This window comes from Pteronotus mesoamericanus, unplaced genomic scaffold (genome assembly GCF_021234165.1).
Source record: "Pteronotus mesoamericanus isolate MK-2021 breed Mesoamerican mustached bat unplaced genomic scaffold, CSHL_Meso_final scaffold_85, whole genome shotgun sequence".
Classification (NCBI taxonomy): Eukaryota; Metazoa; Chordata; class Mammalia; order Chiroptera; family Mormoopidae; genus Pteronotus; species Pteronotus mesoamericanus.
Window position 1 is genome coordinate 11,415,439 of NW_026555329.1, and position 19,179 is coordinate 11,434,617.

Below are 19,179 nucleotides of genomic sequence, written 5' to 3' on the forward strand. Positions count from 1 at the left end.
ATAGAATAGAAGAAAAGAGAATAGGATAATATATAAAGGAAAATATTGGGTCAGTTACAAAACCTACTAATTGATGTGTGTGTGTTTGTATAAAAAAGGATTATCCTGGATTAAAGTGTAAAATTTTTTTCTTCTTACTGTCCGCATTGAATCAACAATGGCTTGTAATCCATTACTGTAGAAAAAAAGAGGATGGATTTGGTAGCTAGGAATCTCTGGGAAATTAGTCACTGTAAGCCTGTTTCTCATCTGTAAAATGGGAGTAATACAGTCTACGTCACACAAAGTTAAGTGCGATGACACATAGTAAAGCCCTCAGCATGTCCCGCTACGTATTACCCCCTCAATAAATGGTACCTTTTATTAGCAATAGCATTGTAAATGATAAAACTAATGAATAACTTCTAGTAATGCATTAAGTGACATACTGGCTATCTTGAGATGGCTGAAGGAGATAATGGTTATTGGATGGCTTCCTACATCAGAGGAAATAGAACAGAGCAAGGGGTATGATCAGATAGACCTGCACCAAGGAATGGCCAGCTTGTAGAACTGCATTTCGTTGCGATTATTCCCTCTATTAAATACCTCCTGGCTGACTAGGAACACAGCAGGCATTCAGCCCATTAGCAATCTCACCAAAACCCCTGTGATGTTGCCAGATAGACCTCAAAAGATAATTGGGGTTTGCCTTCAGGTTTTATCCAGTACATGTGATCTGGTTTCAGAGGCTTCTGTATACGATGGAAGTAACCATTTACTGTAAAGAGTTTCAGTTTGATTATCACTTGCCAGATAATCAGCAATTGTCAGCTGTTGTGAAGAGGCATTAAAGTTCTTTCCCCTTGTTTTGGAATAAGCACTGTGCATGGGTTTCAGAAATTAAATATGGACCATATAAAAATCAAACCTCAGTCATATGTTATTAGCTCTCTAATGGAATGCCTACCACGTGTATCCAAATTTTTGTGTCTGTCCTTTCTTTCTTACTTATGGGCAGATTCCTTGATGGCAAAAAGGATGTCTTGTTCATGTGCTCGCAAATATTTGGCATAACTTTTTATGAATGAATGAGTCCTGAATAAATCATATAGTGACAGATCCAAATTTCTTCTTCAGTTTTCTTTTGTTAATAAACAGCCAATTTTATGTCTCTTTCCAGCTGATCTATAGCTCTGACTGTCTAAAGCAGAGGAAGGTGGAATAGGAAAGTGGCCCCTGGTCCATTCAAACCTGTCCACCCACTCAGCCTGCGCCATAGGGCCCTGACCCTGAACCTCTGCATTAGGCAGCCAGAGCGGACCCCAGGGCCTCAAATCCCAGGAAGTTCCATTGTTTACAACAGTCATATGATATGTCTGCTTCTGCTCTACCAGAGCTCCGAGAGGTTGGTTATCCTATGCATGGAAATCTATAGCTCTCTGTGTGGTCTGTGCTTGAGCTCCCTATTTGTTGCTTTTTTAAAACCACTGTGAATGTTTTACAGAATATAAAGACAAATATTTTTGTTTCAGGTCTGAGAATGAACAAAGGTGCCATCACCCCACCTCGCACCTCTCCTGCAAATACGTGCTCCCCAGAAGTAATCCATCTGAAGGACATTGTCTGTTACCTGTCTCTCCTGGAAAGGGGGCGTCCTGAGGACAAACTGGAGTGTATGTGTTTCTTTGTTTAGTTTACTCATCACAGTTGGGGGCTAGGGAAAGGGACTGAGTATTGATTAACTTAAAATTGCATCTAGAATGATTATCTAAATTTTTGTTAAATAAAGTGACCATGGTGAATAATACAAATTAGTGCAATTGAAAAATCAAAATATAATAATAATAATTGATTTCAGGTTATTTATCACATTTAATTTATTGCCAAGTATTTTTTGAACATGTTTGTCTAACAAATGACTTTAAAAATGTTGCTCAGTTTGGTAATAAGATGATATTGGAAAGTATCCTTAGAGTTGTTTTGAAAAAGGAAAGCAAATATTTATTTCTAGGATATGAGAAGGCCTTTCTATGCGTCAGCAAAAGGGTTCATGTTATATACATTTATACATGTAGTATAAGGCTTTATCCCTTGGAAATCTTTCTTAAAAGTGTCAGCTCTAATGCTTTCTTCTTTTTTAATTTAATTTTTATTGAATTTGTTTCCATTACCATTTAGTCCCCTTTTGCCCTTCGCCCCCAAGCAATCACCACGCTGTTGTCCGTGCCCATGGGTCCTTTTTCCTCCCACTTTGATAGGAACAAATGATTGCTCAAATGCCACACATGAGTTTTATTTACAGAAGTTGACTCTGGATATTATCAATAATTAAACAATAGCTACTGTTTATTTCTTCAGTGTAGCAGGTATTTCATATAGAGAATTTCTATTTGAAAGGAAAAATTGCTCTCTCTTATAAAATATAGTGATTGAGCTCTCTCTGGTGGCAAACGGTCCTCATTACAATGCAAGAAAAATGTTTTATAAATATTCACTCTAAGCTGAGGTGATCATTCGTTTAGCAATCTATTCTGTCTCCAAAGTCCTTGCTAACTATATAGCTGGTAGTTTGTTCAGTAATCTGATTAACTTGATTATATTGGATATTATTAAAATTGAATTAAAAAATTTTGCTACTGAAATGATAGTGAAGATAATGAATCCTAAATTTGACATCTCTAAAGCCAATATACATTGTGATGTCTCAGAATTATGATTAGGAAGTATGTTTAATTAAACTTAATAGTAAAATGTTGATGAAATTTTTCTTTAATAAAGAGTTTACTGTAATTTGATAATTTGAGTCACATCTGCTTATGAATAAACTATATTAACATTACTCTTTAAATAAATACTTATTATTCCTAAATGTTGAATATTTGCATTTCAAGATTTATTTGTATTCCTAAGAACTTACAGAAATCTCTCTCCTTCCGAAATAAATATTAATGTTCAGTGAATTTCTATTGAAGTTACAGCCAGAGAAAAAGTTTGCTCAGGTGTTATCAGGACCATGTTAGTGATGATTTTAAAAATACAAAGGCATTTTTTCCCCCAGTTCTCAGACTGAATAAAGGCACCATCATGCCTCCCCAACATGGTCTTTGTGTTGCAGTTTAATTATTTTAGGTCAGCTAGAAATAGTTTTTTAAAACTGAAATTCCTAAGAGGTATGCTTTTAAGTTCTCAATTTGAGTCTATGAATCAACAACAGTCTTTGTCCACAATTACAGACAGAGTGCTGACCCACAAATCATTCAAAAACACTTGATGCATCAAGTCAAACCTGACCTTCCGTTTACCTTTCTCAAGTGTTACCATCCCCCTTCCCTCTGTTCTGTCTTTGTATTTTCCAGCTCTTTTTTACACTTTCACAAGATTTAGTTGTTTTTTTTTTTTTCTTTTCTTAACATTTCTTCAGATTCTTCTTGTAGGCAGACTTATTATGGCCTGGCACAATTACTGTGATTTTCACTTGAGTCTTCAACGTAAATGAATTTCAACCCTGGAAGTACATTAAGGTATACCTGTGTCCAGCTGTGCTCTAGGTCTCTCCCCTACCCTCCTCTACTTTGGAAGACCCTAACCTAAACCTTAATTTCCAAGAGCTTGTATTTGATTTTAAAGGCCTAGGCCTGGCCCTTTCCTATGTTAATTAAGTCAGAATACATTCCCCTCACCCACTTACTTTGCAACGTGCAGTTCTATACATTTTAGTCTTGTTAGAATTGCAAATTTATAAATTTCTAACATTCATATATTCTTTTAAAGTTACAGATTTTTAAAAAAATTTAGTAAGACTTTAAAGAAGTTTAATGGTTATTAATTTAATACATATTTATTTCCAAAATAGTTATGACTTATTAAACACAGTATAACTAGAGGAAAGAACAGAAGAAAAAGAATTATAATTAACACAGAAATAGATATGATGAAGCATCTAAAATAATTAACGTTCGCAGGTCAAGGCTCAATTTGGATCTTGATTTCCTTAAGCAGGTACATCCTAGCTTTGATACTTACTATCTGAGTGACCTGGGCAAATTAAAATAAACAGAACAAAACTAAAACACACCTCTTTATACCTCAGTTTCCCCAACTGTAAAATTGCAATCAAAATTATGGCTCTCATATATTTGCCATGAGAATTAAATTAAGTAATATTTGCTCACATAAATTGCTTCACATTTTTTAGTCTATGTACTGGTAATTGTTTATGAAATGAAATAAAAGCTTAGAACTCTTATCTCTTTGCCATTTCACTTTCTCCTGAATTTACTCGTGGTGTTTTGGCCTCTCATGCCTTCAAATAGAGAGTGACCGATAGTCCATGGTGCCAACCATTCTTTCATACTTAGTTTCAGGCATGCAGTATATTTGCTCATATACTGAGCTTGCAGAGGTTTATAAAACTATCTAAATATAATTCTGTGGCTTAACCTCAATTGGTCCTTAGTGTTCCTCTGTTCATCAACTTCTTTTAGTTAAAAGTTAATTTGAATGCTTTGTTTTCTTTCAGACACCTGCCTGTTTAATCATCTTATGTCTAAAGTTTGAAATCTTATGACTCCCTCTCATGTTACATAGAATTTGTTAACAGTCAGATCTATTCTTTCTTATTTCTCTTCTGACTTGGGATAACTGTTCTTTTGATAGCCCCCTACTGAGTAATATACAAAATTAAACCCTTAATGTGGCATCCATAAACTGGTTTGCCTCCATAATTTGACCCCAACCTACCTTGCCAGTATTACATTTGGCTTTGACTTGCCCACACAAACACAAATGGATTTGTTTTTCAGTCATCAGACAAACCCTCAACCTTTTCAACTTCATACCTTTATTTATAAGGTGCATTTGTTGCGGGTGCTCATTCCTGGTAAATATCAGACCCGGGCCAGGCTCACATCGTGAATTTTCTTTCCGTCTCCTGGCTGGACTGATCCCGCTCTCTTTACTGGTACCCTTATGCTGCGCGTAACTTCCCACCATGGCAACTGCCACTTGTGTGTGCATGGGCTTGCGTGTTTGGGAGTGCGTGCGTGTGTTTCAACACAGAGATGCTCAAAATATGATAGTTTAATGGAGTTGTATCAACGTTAATCGGTGCACGAAAAGACAAAAGTGATATAAATATTTAAGGCATGAAATCATACTATATTTATTTATATTGAGACTTAAAAATATATGATATTTATATTTAGATTAGTGTTTATAAATTATCAATGACTTAATTTTAATAACATTTCAATTAGCTTGCATTTACTAAACATATATCACTAAAGGGAAACCAATAGGAAAATAACTAGAAAATAGATAATTGTCATGAGATAATGAAGACTAACCTGTATGTTAGTTAGCGCTATGAGAAGGCAACTTCCCCACGGTGTCAATTAAAAAAGCCCAGAGAGTCTGGGTATTAATTATACCACAGTTTATCTAGTTATGACTAAAACCCATGATTTCTGATCTACTGTATGTGCTATTTTTATTTTGTAAAGCTTCGTTTCATTGTTCTTATTCTCTTGTGAAAAAATAAAATATTACTCCATTGCTTCAGATATCACCAACTCCAACCAGCAAATTATTTCACCTCTGTCCTTAAAGCTTAAATAGTTATTGAAATATACAAAATGGTAAAAAAATGCGAATTTAAGAAATTCCAGCAAAAATGCTTTTTTAAAATATATACTATCTAATGTTTAATAACAAATTCCAAATTAATCTTTTCATATCAATGACATAATATAAAGCATAAAAACCAGAGTATATTAAAATAATATTCAAGGAAAAAAGATAGAAACCTGCAATCTTTTGGAAGAGAAAAAAGTCTAAAGATAAAGAATTACCCTTATATTGCATAATATGCCTTTGCTCTGATCTTTCAACCAAATCCATGTGTGGGCACATAATTGTTTCTATATAAAGTGTAATTACAGGGGCATAAAAATAGGAAAAAAGTGGGTTAAAGTAGCTTGCAACTTTGTAACATGTACCCACCTTTGGAAGCTATCATGTTGACAGAATAATTTTAATATTGGGCTTAAATTACTTTTGCACCTAAAATTTATATCTCCATTATGTTGATTTAAAAAATAAGATCTATTTGTTCAATGATTCACTTGACCCTAGTCCTAACTTTACTTTTAAATGCTAAGAAGAAAGTCTTTTTATAATAATTGATGATAGGTATTAAGTTTATCCATATTATTGAGATACTGTTTTAAATGGGAAAGATTCTATGTGCTTACCAAACCAATTTTTATTTTCCATAATGTTAATAATTGCCTTTTTCCTTATGTAATTAATTTCTCTATTTTTACACAGCTAAGTAATTGCCATATATTCCACCATAAATTTTTGTTTTGAAACTTGTGCTCTTTATCTATTCTTTAATCAGGTGTAAAGTGTGGTACATAGTATTTGAGGATCTAACTTCTTTTCATGAAGGTTATTTAGCAGATTTTCAACTCACTACCCTTTCTGTGCAAATTAGATAGGAGATCTTCGCAAATCTTCGCCTCTTCTGCACCACCAGCTTAAGTCCCTCTTTCTCAGGCTAAGCCAATTTTCATGTGTTTTCCAGCATCTAAAATTTGGTTATCTGTGCAAATCTTCGCCTCTTCTGCACCACCAGCTTAAGTCCCTCTTTCTCAGGCTAAGCCAATTTTCATGTGTTTTCCAGCATCTAAAATTTGGTTATTCTTTTCTCCTTTCACATTTTCTTTGTACTTGTGGATTTATGCCTCTCAATGCCAATCTCTAGTGGCACTTCAATAGAAAGCCAAGAAAAATGTGTGTATTCAATAGTTCATATTTTGCATGACCCCAGTACTATTTTAGTTTAGGAAAGTAGACTTTGAAAATTAAAATCCTAGAATTTTTCTCTTATTCAGAGGGGAAGAAAACATTTATCCCTGACTTACTCTTGGTGAGCTTTAGAGTTTATGATACTTAGTATTCTCTCTATGTATACATTTTTATTATTGCTATTATTACCGAATAAAACTTAAAGTTCTCCACCTTTTTTCCTACACGAATTAGATAGGATTCATAGGCAGTCATTAATCCCTATTTATGTATTTAGAAATTAATTATGTAAAACATAGTAGGGCTTTTCGTTCAGACAACGGTGAACTAAGTGTTTTTAGACCAGGTTTCTTACTGGAAACAACTAGAAAATTTGGACACAAGAATTTTTGTTTTTATTATTCTGAAAAGTTTCAGGGAGTTATTAGGACAAGTAACATTTGTGGGTCAAATTTCTGGAAGAGAAGCGACTGGCTTTTGCCCATGTTTTTTAATTGTAAATTCTTACAATGAAAACTGAGAGGCTGAACAACTGAGCATTTTTGGGTGGACTGGCCTTTGGGGAAGATTAACAACTGTCCATGTCTCCTATCTAATTTGTTTTAGTACCTATATGGTGGTCTCTCTAATTGTGGTTTGATTTTTCATTTTCTTTATGATTGATGATTTTGAACACTTTGTTATGATTGGGCATCCATATAACTTCCTTTTTTGAAGTATCTGCTCAAATTTTGCTTCTTCCTTGACTAGGTTCGTGGTCATTTTAATACTGAACTTTCAGATTTCTTCATATAAACCAGAAAGGAGTTCTTTGTCAGATATATGTGCTTCAAGTTTGTGGCTGGCTTATTCTTTTCTTTTCTTTTTTTGGTGAACAGAAGTTTTAATTTTGATAAAGTTTCATTTACCTATTATTAATTTTTTTGTTATTGCTGGTTCATACTGGGTGGTTAGGGTTGTGAAGGTATTTTCCTATATTTTCTTCTAGAATCTTTTTAGCATTAATGTTAAAATTAGTTTATTTTTTCAAAAGCTAAAGTTTAAAGTTCAAAATCATTTTGACATAATGCTTATGTTTAATATGAAGTAAGAGTCAAGGTTCTTTTGTTTTATGTTCATCTAGTTGTTCATTTGTCATCTTTTGAAAAGACTTTTCTTATCTCATTGAAGTATTTTGGTATCCTGTTTACCATATGTGTGTCGCTCCATATCTTGACTTTATTTTCTCCCATTATTTTATTTGTTTTTACCTTAGCCAGAACTTCACTGTCCTGATTACATTTGGTTATTAGCAACACTTAAAGTCAGGTAATGCGAATCTTCCAAATTTGTTCTCCCCTTTTATGGCAATTTTGGGCATTCTTGGTCATTTTTATTTTGATATAAATACTAAAATCAGCAAGTGAATTCCTAAAACAAAGCTGTAGTTGAACAAAGTTAGAAATGGGGAATCTAGAAACTGACCCAAACTTACACGGGCACATTAATTATGACAATGTTGGCACAGTAGAGCGAGTAAAGATTATCTTTGCAGTGGTAGTAGTTGCATAATTGGATATCCATGTTGTTCCTTCTTCTACTGTAATGTATTACCCCATTTTGTGTCTAGAAAAAGCTTAATTGGGCGATTCTGACAGAAGGCCTTATGTAAATTGCATCCAGACAGACTCCAACTGAAGCTTGAGGGGTCTGGAATATCCCGGGAAAGTCCAAGTCTTTCTGGAAAATAAATGGATGAAAATTCACTGAATATCACTAGTAATCAGGGAAATGGAAATTAAAACGTCAGTGGCATAGGGCATAGAGAGACTCAAACTCTTATAGACTGCTGTTTAGAATCTAGTTCGGTCAAGTCACTTAGGAAATGTTTGGCAGTGTTACTAAAGGTAAACATTTGCAATTCATATGATCCAGGCATTCCTTTTACTGGTTTGTAACCAAATAGCAAATGTTCATCTAAGCACAAATGCCTTTTACAAGAAGGTTTATATCAGAATTTTTTGGAATAGCACCAGAATTACTAGATATATCAAATTGGAAATATCTAACAGCCTAAATAGAATGAATAAACTGTGATGCTTTTATACATAGGATTAATAGGTAGGAAAGAAAGTGAATGAGTTAATGCTACACATAACAACACAGATGACGATCAGAAACATAATATTCAGTAAATGATGCTAACATCAAAAGAATGTATATAAAATCCTAGATAGTGGTTAGCTTTGTAAAGGGAAGGAGAAATAGCGATGGGGGAGCCTGAGAAGATTTCTGCTGTTAGTAATATTCTACTCCTTGACTTGAATAATTAGATACGTTGGTACATTTACTTTGATAATTGATTAAATATTATGTATTCTATAAGTACTACTTCAATAATATGTTTATTTTTAAAACCGATGTTTAGTTGATAGTATTATGGAGGGAGACAGAGAAACCGATTAGTTTTTAATTAAGTTTGTTTAATAAAGCAGATCAATATTTTAAAAATGATATTGAGGAACACTCATTCTGAGAGGCAGAAAACTAGATTTGGAGGCTACTTCTCCAGGAAGAATGATCAAATTAAGCATGAACTGGACTGGGGGAAAAATCCACGGCTGCCTCCCTGAGCTCAGCCAGTGCCCTTTTCAATAAAAGCACTGCCGACCCACCGAGGACCCTGAATGCTCTCTCTTCAGTCACTGCTGCTGCTGACCCCCAACACCAGAGTGGGTTCTGAGCAGCTCCTTTTTTCCTGGGTCGCTAACATCTGACCATCTGTGCTTTTGCTTCTCATTGGTAGAGCCTAGGTCATGTGTAAAGTCAACCTTCATTTCAAGTTAGTAAAGAAAATGTACCTGTGGTTCAGCTGCGATTGTGCTTTGTATTTCGAATGTGGTTTTCAGGCCATAGAAAGGAGTGTTGAATGCTGCCAAAATAAATGATGGTTACCCACAAGCTCCCCCCATTCGTGTTATGTCTTTGAGTTCACGTTTCCAGCAAGGTGTGCCAACACGCACAGGGCTTCCATGTATCTGAGCTGTATAAAGTGGTTTAGCAGTCATTTATGCCAATAGGGATTACTGGGGTTATGAGTGTCTTTCATTCTAAATGTAGTTAGCTTTTCTAAGTCCTTGCCTTGTGCCTCGTAATTAACCCATTCTCTGAGTGGTGTCAGAAATCTTGCCATTTACGAAGATATTTTTACCATTTTTGCTGTACTAGAAAACCTTGAAATGGTTAGTGTCCACATGGTGATAGGCTTTTTTCTTTCTGAATTTTATTCTCACTTATTGAGTATATGAGAGAACAATTATCCTGGTTTTCAAATAAAGACATTTATGCCCTTTAACCATCCTATTATTTCCCTTTATTCAGTTGGTACACACTTTCCCCTTGAATTTTAACATCTTTAAAGACTATTTGCATTTCACCTTGGACTATGATAGATTGGGAGCATGTTTTCCTTTTAATGATATGCAGACTAGTTTTGCATCTTGTAAGTAATCATATCTTAAAATTGGCAAGATAATAGTAATGATTTTAAATACAGAAATAAAAATTAGTTGCAAATATGTGATCGAGGTCATTGTAAAATTATGACCAAATTATCAAATTGAGGTCTATTAATATTATATACCTCAGACATCAAGATTCTCCAGGAAATCATACAAACCCAACACAAACCCTCACTTCCACTTGTCTTGTTTTCACAGCTGTGTCATTCTTCTTTGTGTGTCTCGTGGCACCTGCAGCCACTTCCGTAGGCTCCCAGCGCTGTGTGAATTATACAGGGAGTCCTCAGGCCCGCCGTGGACCCTGTCATCCTGCTTTCCCAAGTTCACCGCCACAAAGCCAACATTCTTCTTGTCCTTACTGGATTAGTTCAAAGAGTGACTACCCTATAAAACTATACCTCAGATTTAAATAAATACACCTTATAATAATACATTTTTATGCCTTGTCATCCTCCATCAGAAAAATCCCCTTATTTGACACTAATCCTTCCTTTCTCATATTACTGGGGGAACAATCAAAATAATGGCTTATATTTGTGTAGTGACCTACAGCTTTTGATAGGCACTTGTGTGTACTGTTTCATTGGACTTTCAAAGCAAATGGGTGTCTTTGGACAAAGTGATTATTCTCCCTTTAATTTACAGAGAGTAAAAAGTGTTTTAGTAGAGCTCATGTGAGCTCACCTAATAGTGGGTGGTAAATTCCAAATTATAATTGATTTGCAGTCCTATGAATCAGTTGATAATTATTTACTCTGCCATTTAATATCCAGACTCTGACTGTCTAAATACTTTTTCTTCTGTTATTTTTGAGTTTCCTTCTAATGATCTTGTAATAAGGAATTTGAACAATAGTTTTCTAGGTACATAACAAAAATTGACTGACTTTATATCTGATCACCAGTATTTTATTAATTGATTAATTCATTTTCAATTTAGCTTGAGAAATGATCTCGCAAATCAACTGCTTTGAGTAAGGGGCAGATATAGTATTTGTTTTAATTATAAAATATATTTTTGAAGAATATGCCTTAAAATAACATTTCTCTTACTTGCCTATAATCTTTTTTCCCAACATCTCTTTTATTTCTAGTTATGTTTCGCCTCTATGACACAGATGGGAATGGCTTCCTGGACAGCTCGGTAATTTTTTTCCTCAAATATTCGGTGAAAATTTTAAAGTAGTTTGCTCTGAAAAATGCAATGAATAAATTTATAGCTATTACCATAGATGACACACTTAATATAATTTTCATGCACTCATATAACATTTTTATCATCTAACTTTTTGAAAAGGAGTATTCTGAGGAAACTGTTAAGATTACAATTGTTCTATTGAATAATTTTACCACAAAAAAATGACTATTTATGCACTTGGAAGATAAAAAAGACTCCAACCTTTCTTGAATAAAACATGAGAAAGTTGAGAAGCATTGATCTAGAAAGAAAAAATAGTCGTGAGATTTGACACTATGGAAAATATTGAGAATACAAGCAGAACTGAAAGGAATTATAAAGTCAATTTAATTATTTTATTATTTTCCTACTTTTAAAAAGTATTCTTAATTATTTATGCCATTGAAATAGGTAAATATATTTGAAAAATTGCTTAGACAAACTTCTCTTCTTAAAATGTTTCATGCAATTTTAAATGTAACTTGCATATGCTATAGATTTATTTATAAAAAACAATAGAGGAAAAACACCATATACATATGATTTAACTGAAAGGAATAATAAAGTATTTATTTTATTTTTAACATATGCAAATCATTATAGTTTTCAGAAGAGAAGTTACACTCTTAGTTATTTTGCAGTCAGTGCCTCATAAGTATATCTGTCTCAGGATCCATCCAATATCATATATTTGCTAATAATATATTTTACATATTACATTATTTCCTGTTCCATAAAGGAAACGTTAAGAATAGAGGATAGGTATGGGAGGAGGTGGGGGGGGATAAATGGCGATGGGTAGAGACTTGACTTGGAGTGGTGAACACACAATACAGTGTACACAATGATGTATTATAGAATTGTGCACCTGAAATCTGCATAATTTTATTAACCAGCGCCATCCCCAAAAATTCAACTAAAAATATGAATAAAAGAATATGTATCAGATTATGGAACTTTTGAAGTGCACAGGCACCTAAAAAAAAACACCCAAATATTGATATATTTAATACTGACTAAAATAAACATTATTTCTGATAATAAGTATCTCTCATCATCTGGTGTCCCTCCCAATGCCAGACCTCAAGCAGACTTGCACAAGCAAAGCAGTGAGGTTGGAGACATATTTCTGTTACACTGAGTAGGGTAATGGCAGGTTAGTTTCTCCGGAGAGCAATAGAAATACAGTTCCACTCTAGGAAATGAGCACCAGTCTGAACTGATGTTATAACTGCGGGGTTTCCTATGTATAAGTCTCTCTATATTTTCACATGCTATTACTTTCATGTGCCTAATAGTGTTCATTTTTTAATTTAGGAATCTTAAGCTACATGATCCATTTGCTCATTTTCTGGTGGCATTTCACAACAAGGAGTTTAGATTTTTTTCTAGATATTTCAATATGCTTATTGTAGCACTTCTGACTACACTGATGCAAATTATATTTTTACCACAGATTTGTTGTATTTAAGTTTCTTTTTAATTAAAATATAAGGATGTTTCTTTACTAGGCTTTGAGCCATTGGTTGACAGCTGATTTGAAAATTTAATCAATTGCTTTTTATGATCTCTGCCTTTTTAAAAATGTATTACTAGCAATATTTGTGACTATATTTACAATATTAAACAATGAGTTGGACATAAATACATTTGTTTATGATTAAACTAGCCTTTACAGTTTTCTCCACAAAATTTACTGTCCCAGCACATTTCCTTCAATATTAGGATAAAATTGTAACTTCCGATGTCATTTGTCTTAGAAATTTAAAGGTGTAGCACTTCACATATTGAAAGCAAAATAGAGGAAAATTGATATTTTGAAAAATGACCACTATGTCTAATAATACTAATTAATGTTTATTAATCATTTGCAACATGACAGACAAGATAAATGCTTTTTATATTGTATGACAGCATGTTTAATCTTTGCTGCAACTCTGCAAACTAGGTAATATTAGAATAGTAAAAGTAATATTTTTACTGATTAAAAAACTGAGTCTAAGATTAAATGACTTAGCTAATATAACAAACCTATATAATAGTTTGCCAAAAATAGTTTCCATTTTAAAAAACATACTCAGGGAATTAACCATTCCAAACTATTTAGGCTTATAGAAGCAAAAATATTGTGTGTGAAAGATTAGTAAAACACACACACTTCTAGCTTATCATTCCAAGGGATTTGTGTTTAAAAATTTTCCTATCTATAATAAATGAACATATATTTGTATTATTTCTGGGGCATCCTTTGTTACATAAATAACATTTTCATGAGAACATCTTTTCTGCAGAGAGGGAGTGCAGCTTTTAGCAGACGGATCTGTGAGCCTCGCAATTCAAAACCTCTCTACCATATTTTCATCTTGATTCTATGAATTTTAACTGCACATATTAGATCAGAGGTTTTAGTTGAATAATTTTTTATTAATACACAAAGTCTGTCCAGGAAAAGTCCAACCATTGTTAATATAGCAGCGACAGTTTGCATGACATTGATATAACAATGCAGTCACGGAGAGTGGACTGGAATGCACATGTGTGAACCATAATGACTTCATTGCACTTGTCAGTGGGGGCGGTAGATGCTGTTGAGTGACACTCAGTCAGTTTGAATGTGATGGCTGTGAGTACTGTATTGCCATCCCATTTAAAATGACTGAGCGAACAGAGCAACAAATCTGCATCAGATTTTCCGTTAAGCTTGAGCATTCCTCGGGAACTATCCCCATGATTCAGAAGGCTGCAGCTATGGGCAACTGGTGATAGGCTGCTCCCTCACTATAAAACTCCCACTCATCACGTCTCCTGCAGAATATTTTTGCCAGAACATCAAATCACCCAGGTGACTTAGCCCCTCTACAGCCCAGATTTGGTTCCCTGAAACTTCTGGCTTTTCACAAAACTGAAATTACCTTTGAAGGGGAAGAGATTTCAGACTGTTGATGAGATACAGGAAAATACATCTGAATGGCTGATGGCAATTGGGAGAACTGTGTAAGGTCCCAACATGCCTACTTTGAAGGGGACTGAGGCGTTATTATCCTATGTACAGTATTTCTTGTGTCTTCTTCAATAAATGTGTCTATTTTTCACATTACATGGCTGGATATCCTCTAGACAGACCTCATATATTCAAGACTTATTCTTTTATACTTACATTTTAAATTATCACACTTTATAACACGACTTTTAATTATATCATTGACTACATTTGACATAATTAATGCATTTACAGCATTTACAGTATATCTTTAGTGTTTTATGGAGATGGGAATATTAAAACATTAAATAAATAGGTATGAAAAATGCTTTATTTTTTTTTTAGGAAAACCATATGTATTCCTCAAAGAGTTGACATTTGAGTAGAATAATGTGAAGATTCAAACTAAAATTCTATGCTCTCATAAAATAAACTCTACATGTACTTAGCCTTCCAACCTGGACCCTGAAGACATCTCTAGCAGAGCAAATTTTCCTAATAAATGGCTAGAACAGTCAGTATACATTTTTTTTTTTGTAGAATAAAAATAAGCTTCTTAGTTGCCCTCGGACACTTCCTTCCCCACCTGATTTCAAGCGAAAAGGTCAGGATATTCAGTGGCTTAAAAATCCCATCTTGTGAAATCATGCCCGCTCCCACTTTCATCTGACTCTCCTTTTGAGTTTCTTAGTTAACAATTTTCTGCTGGAAGAAACTCTTCCTTTGTATAGTGGTGCCCTCTCCTGGTGAAGATTTCCAGACCAGTACAGGATGAATTTACACTTCAGACCTTTTAAAAAGATATTACTCCTATAACTTTTAAATTTTGGAGCAACTTGTTGAGCAAACAATAGCTGTAAACCAAAGTTAAAGGATTTACTAAGTCTTTGTATTGATTGTCTCTCGTTATCTTCCTTTCGCTCTTTCTGCTCCAGGAACTAGAAAACATCATCAGTCAGATGATGCATGTTGCCGAGTACCTTGAATGGGATGTCACCGAACTTAATCCAGTAGGTAGCTGAATGATTTAACTGTTGGCTGAATTCTAGAAAGTGCCTTTCTCTTTTGTCTTTCTTGGAGCCCCAATAGATTACTGTCATTTGATTTTTTTTTTTTTTGTGGATAACTCTTAAGATATTTCTAATCAGTAGTCAAAATGGATATTGAACAAGGAAGAGTATTTGTAGTTTTGTGAAATTCTTAGCAGTATGTGTTGCTTTTCTTTCTTGTGAAAATTAAATTGAATCGTTATCTTAAATATGTGGAGATAAACAGGAGCTGCTAATCCACACTACCACTGCCATGCCATACTATGAAACAGTTGGAATTGATACATGCTGTTGATCTCTATGATTGTCCTTATATGAAAATTGGTAAGGTAGTCATTCCAGATGAAGATGAAGGGGAGTAAGGAGATGATGATCATTTACTGTGCACAGTGTATTGAGCTATCATTTGTATATGTGTTATTTAATGCTTGCAGCTCTTTGAGGTAGATACTACCATTTTATTCATTGCACAATGAGAAAATTGAGATATCAAAAATGTTGAAGTTATCTATCCAAAGCTCTTAAGCTAGTTAATGAAATGATTGAAAGAAATAGTATCTAACAATGCTTATTAAACATAAAAACTTCTTATTTTATTTATGTTTTAAAAGATTTTAATTTATTTATTTTTAGAGAGAGGGGAAGGGAGGGAGAAAGAAAGGGAGAGAAACATCAGTGTGTGGTTGCTTCTCGTGTGTCCCCTCCTGGGGACCAGACCTGTAACCCAGGCATTCTCCCAGACTGGGAATTGAACTGACAATCCTTAGTTCACAGGCTGGCACTCAGTGCAATGAGCTATACCAACCAGGGCCATAAATGCTTTTTATGTTAATAGGTTTTTATGAGTTATAACATATTTGATTAGAAACTGACTTTGGCTACAAGTAATATTTTGGGGAGAGTTAATTAGTGTTATTTATTTTTTTCTTTTTGAAACCAACTAGGTTTAGCAAATGAGTCAAGCAAATACAAATCAATTTCTTTTAAATGGTTTATATTTTATTTGAGTCCAACAACTTGTTCCTCAAACACTATTCCTATATGCAGGTAACAGCATGGTGGTGGCATGATTATGTGAAATAAGAGCTCTGATATCATTTCCCTCACTTTACAAACTCTGGCCAGTGACCTACGACAAAGTCCTGTACAATGTCATGTACTAAGAAGGACACCATTCTTACTGGGACATAGCTTTTCAAGTTTTAACTCATTATTATTATTTTTTTTTTTTGATGTGGAAATGCAGGTGCTATATCTAATTCAGTTCAGATATCATAACAATATTGTAGATTTTTATATGGAATAATAAAGTTTATGGTAACACATTTAATTCTAGGAATGCTGCTTAATTCATTGTAAAACTATTTGCACTGACATCAAGAGACTTCTTATACATTCTGTTGTCCTTTTTGCTGATGTTAATCTAGCACAACTTTCTCCATCCTACTTGCCTCAATATCTGTGAACATTCTTCATTTATCAATGAAGCCTCTTGTCCTCACTGGAGTCATGGAGGGAGAGAGAGCTCTTTTTGTATGAGGTTTCAACGCAGAACTGAGCTTCACCGCTTCCCAAAAGGAGATTGTTTGGGGGGGATGGATTTGAGAAAAGGGGGATCTGGATACAGTAAGGAAGGAAAGAATTGGTGGGTAGGCTCATTGTCATGAATACCTATTAGAAAACACAAATAATAAACTATATAGCATTATTTGCCTTTTGTGGCACACCCACGTAAGTCTGACATTTCTGTGAGTGGTATAAGCAGTAGAAAGTCAAGATAAACAGCTTACCTTATGCGTTACGTTTGCTGTCACAGGAATAGCCCCATCTTGTCTGACAATTCAATAGCTCTCTTCTTTTTAAACAAGTGTGTGCATTTGTTCACATTGTCAGACCCCTGATAAGTGTGTGTATGTCAGTGAAGAGAATTGAAAATTTGAGGTTGATGGCAAGGGAGTAGGGAAGATGGAGAGGTACTTGGAATGAATTAAAAAAAATGAAAACAACTCATCCAAGCTATAACATTAGATTTATTAGGTACAAAAATGAAAGGATCAGCCATCTGAATCAAATGCTTTGTATTTTAGCTTTCTTCTCATTTATTCATTTTATACTGGCTCACCAGAGCTTTGATCCTGTGCCATTTGCCAAATTCTAAATAATTTCCCCTGTGTTTTATTTTGACAGTAAGGAAATAATTAGTTCAGTTCACTTTGTTCCAAAAAATATCTTTCTTTCCAATACCTATTACTTTGTTCTGAAGGAAAATACTCAGATTTTCACATATTTTCTGAGGGAAGACACCCATAAATCAAGTTAAGGAATTTTACTCAAACAATACTTCTATCAAACTTTTATTCCAATGCTCTCTGCATTTCTTTTTCTGAATTGATGAAAATGTCCACATTAAAGATGCTGAGTTACTTTTTTCATTGGAACTCTACTATATTTGCCATTGTGGTGCAATTAGGTAGGAAGTACTTTGCCTTCCTAGAGCCAATGGTAATATATTTGGAACTCGCATATAGTTTCTGTTAATATAACACTAACAAGACCTGTATCACACTTACTATACTTGTATATGCTAGATGCTCTTCGAAGATACTTCCATTAACATATTTAACCCTCACAACAAAACTTTGAATTGAGTATTATCCTCACTGCCATATAACCAAGGGTGTTAACCAACACAGACTATGGAGGACATTTTGGGATACTCTGTGCAAGTCATCTTCATGAAAAGAAACTTATCAAAAATGGCTTGTTTAACTTCCTGGCTCTATTAAATTCTCGTAGGCAATTAAAACCAACTTAATTTCTCTGCCTTTTACCACTTTGCAAAGAAGTATTTCAGCTCTTTGCCATGAAGTTAATTTCTTCAGACATTATCTGGCATATATTTGAATTTAAAAAATATTCTAGAGAAAGCAATTAATGACCATTTTTCCTCCTAAATTAAAGACACCTTGTTTTAGCTGTACCATTCAGTGACAACATTATTAAAGAGTTAAGGTATTATTTTTAAAAGCTGATCAGCGAAAGCAGTCAGGCTCTGGAAATCATAACAAAGCCACTATATACTTAGTAATAAGATTAATATTGTACAAGTTTACCTAGATACTTACCTCAACTCTCCAAGTAGCTGCTTGTCACAGTTAAAAACCAATCCAATGCAGAGCTTCATTGTATTCTATGAAAGGTATGTTATTGACTCAAAATAAGGTTTCCCTCTACTCCACTGCTTCAGATCCTTCATGAAATGATGGAAGAAATCGACTATGATCATGACGGGACAGTTTCTCTGGAGGAATGGATCCAAGGAGGAATGACAACGATCCCACTTCTTGTGCTCCTCGGCTTGGAAAATGTAAGCATTGACACAGGGCGGGTGCCTGGTCGTAGGTCAGTGGGGTTCTCCTTTACATGCTTTGATCTTAAGTTAACCTGGCCATTGTCTACCAGTAAGTGTGCAGTGACTGCCTGGACCTTTTAATAAGCACGCACAGTGCAATTAACAGTAACTCCTTGTGTAGTGATACTTGTCATAGTACATTCTTTTTCTTTTTCTTTTTCTCTCTTTTGGAAGTGTAATCTAGTTTAAAAACATTAATGACTCTCTCATTTTATCTAATGCAAGAAACCACAATATTGTTGCATTCTGTGGTTTTTCATCCCATACCAT

General features: G+C 34.2%; 1 protein-coding gene across 6 annotated transcripts in view; it reads left to right on the plus strand.

Annotated features, from left to right (window-relative positions):
* DGKB (diacylglycerol kinase beta) overlaps positions 1 to 19,179 on the plus strand; it is a 538,418-nt gene that overhangs the window by 92,188 nt on the left and 427,051 nt on the right. For all 6 annotated transcript variants that reach the window (XM_054564443.1, XM_054564440.1, XM_054564442.1 and 3 more), the window contains 4 exons: positions 1,515 to 1,655; positions 11,386 to 11,435; positions 15,384 to 15,458; positions 18,745 to 18,864. In XM_054564443.1, coding sequence (XP_054420418.1) covers positions 1,515 to 1,655; positions 11,386 to 11,435; positions 15,384 to 15,458; positions 18,745 to 18,864 — 386 coding nt within the window. The remainder of the gene's footprint in view (positions 1 to 1,514; positions 1,656 to 11,385; positions 11,436 to 15,383; positions 15,459 to 18,744; positions 18,865 to 19,179) is intronic.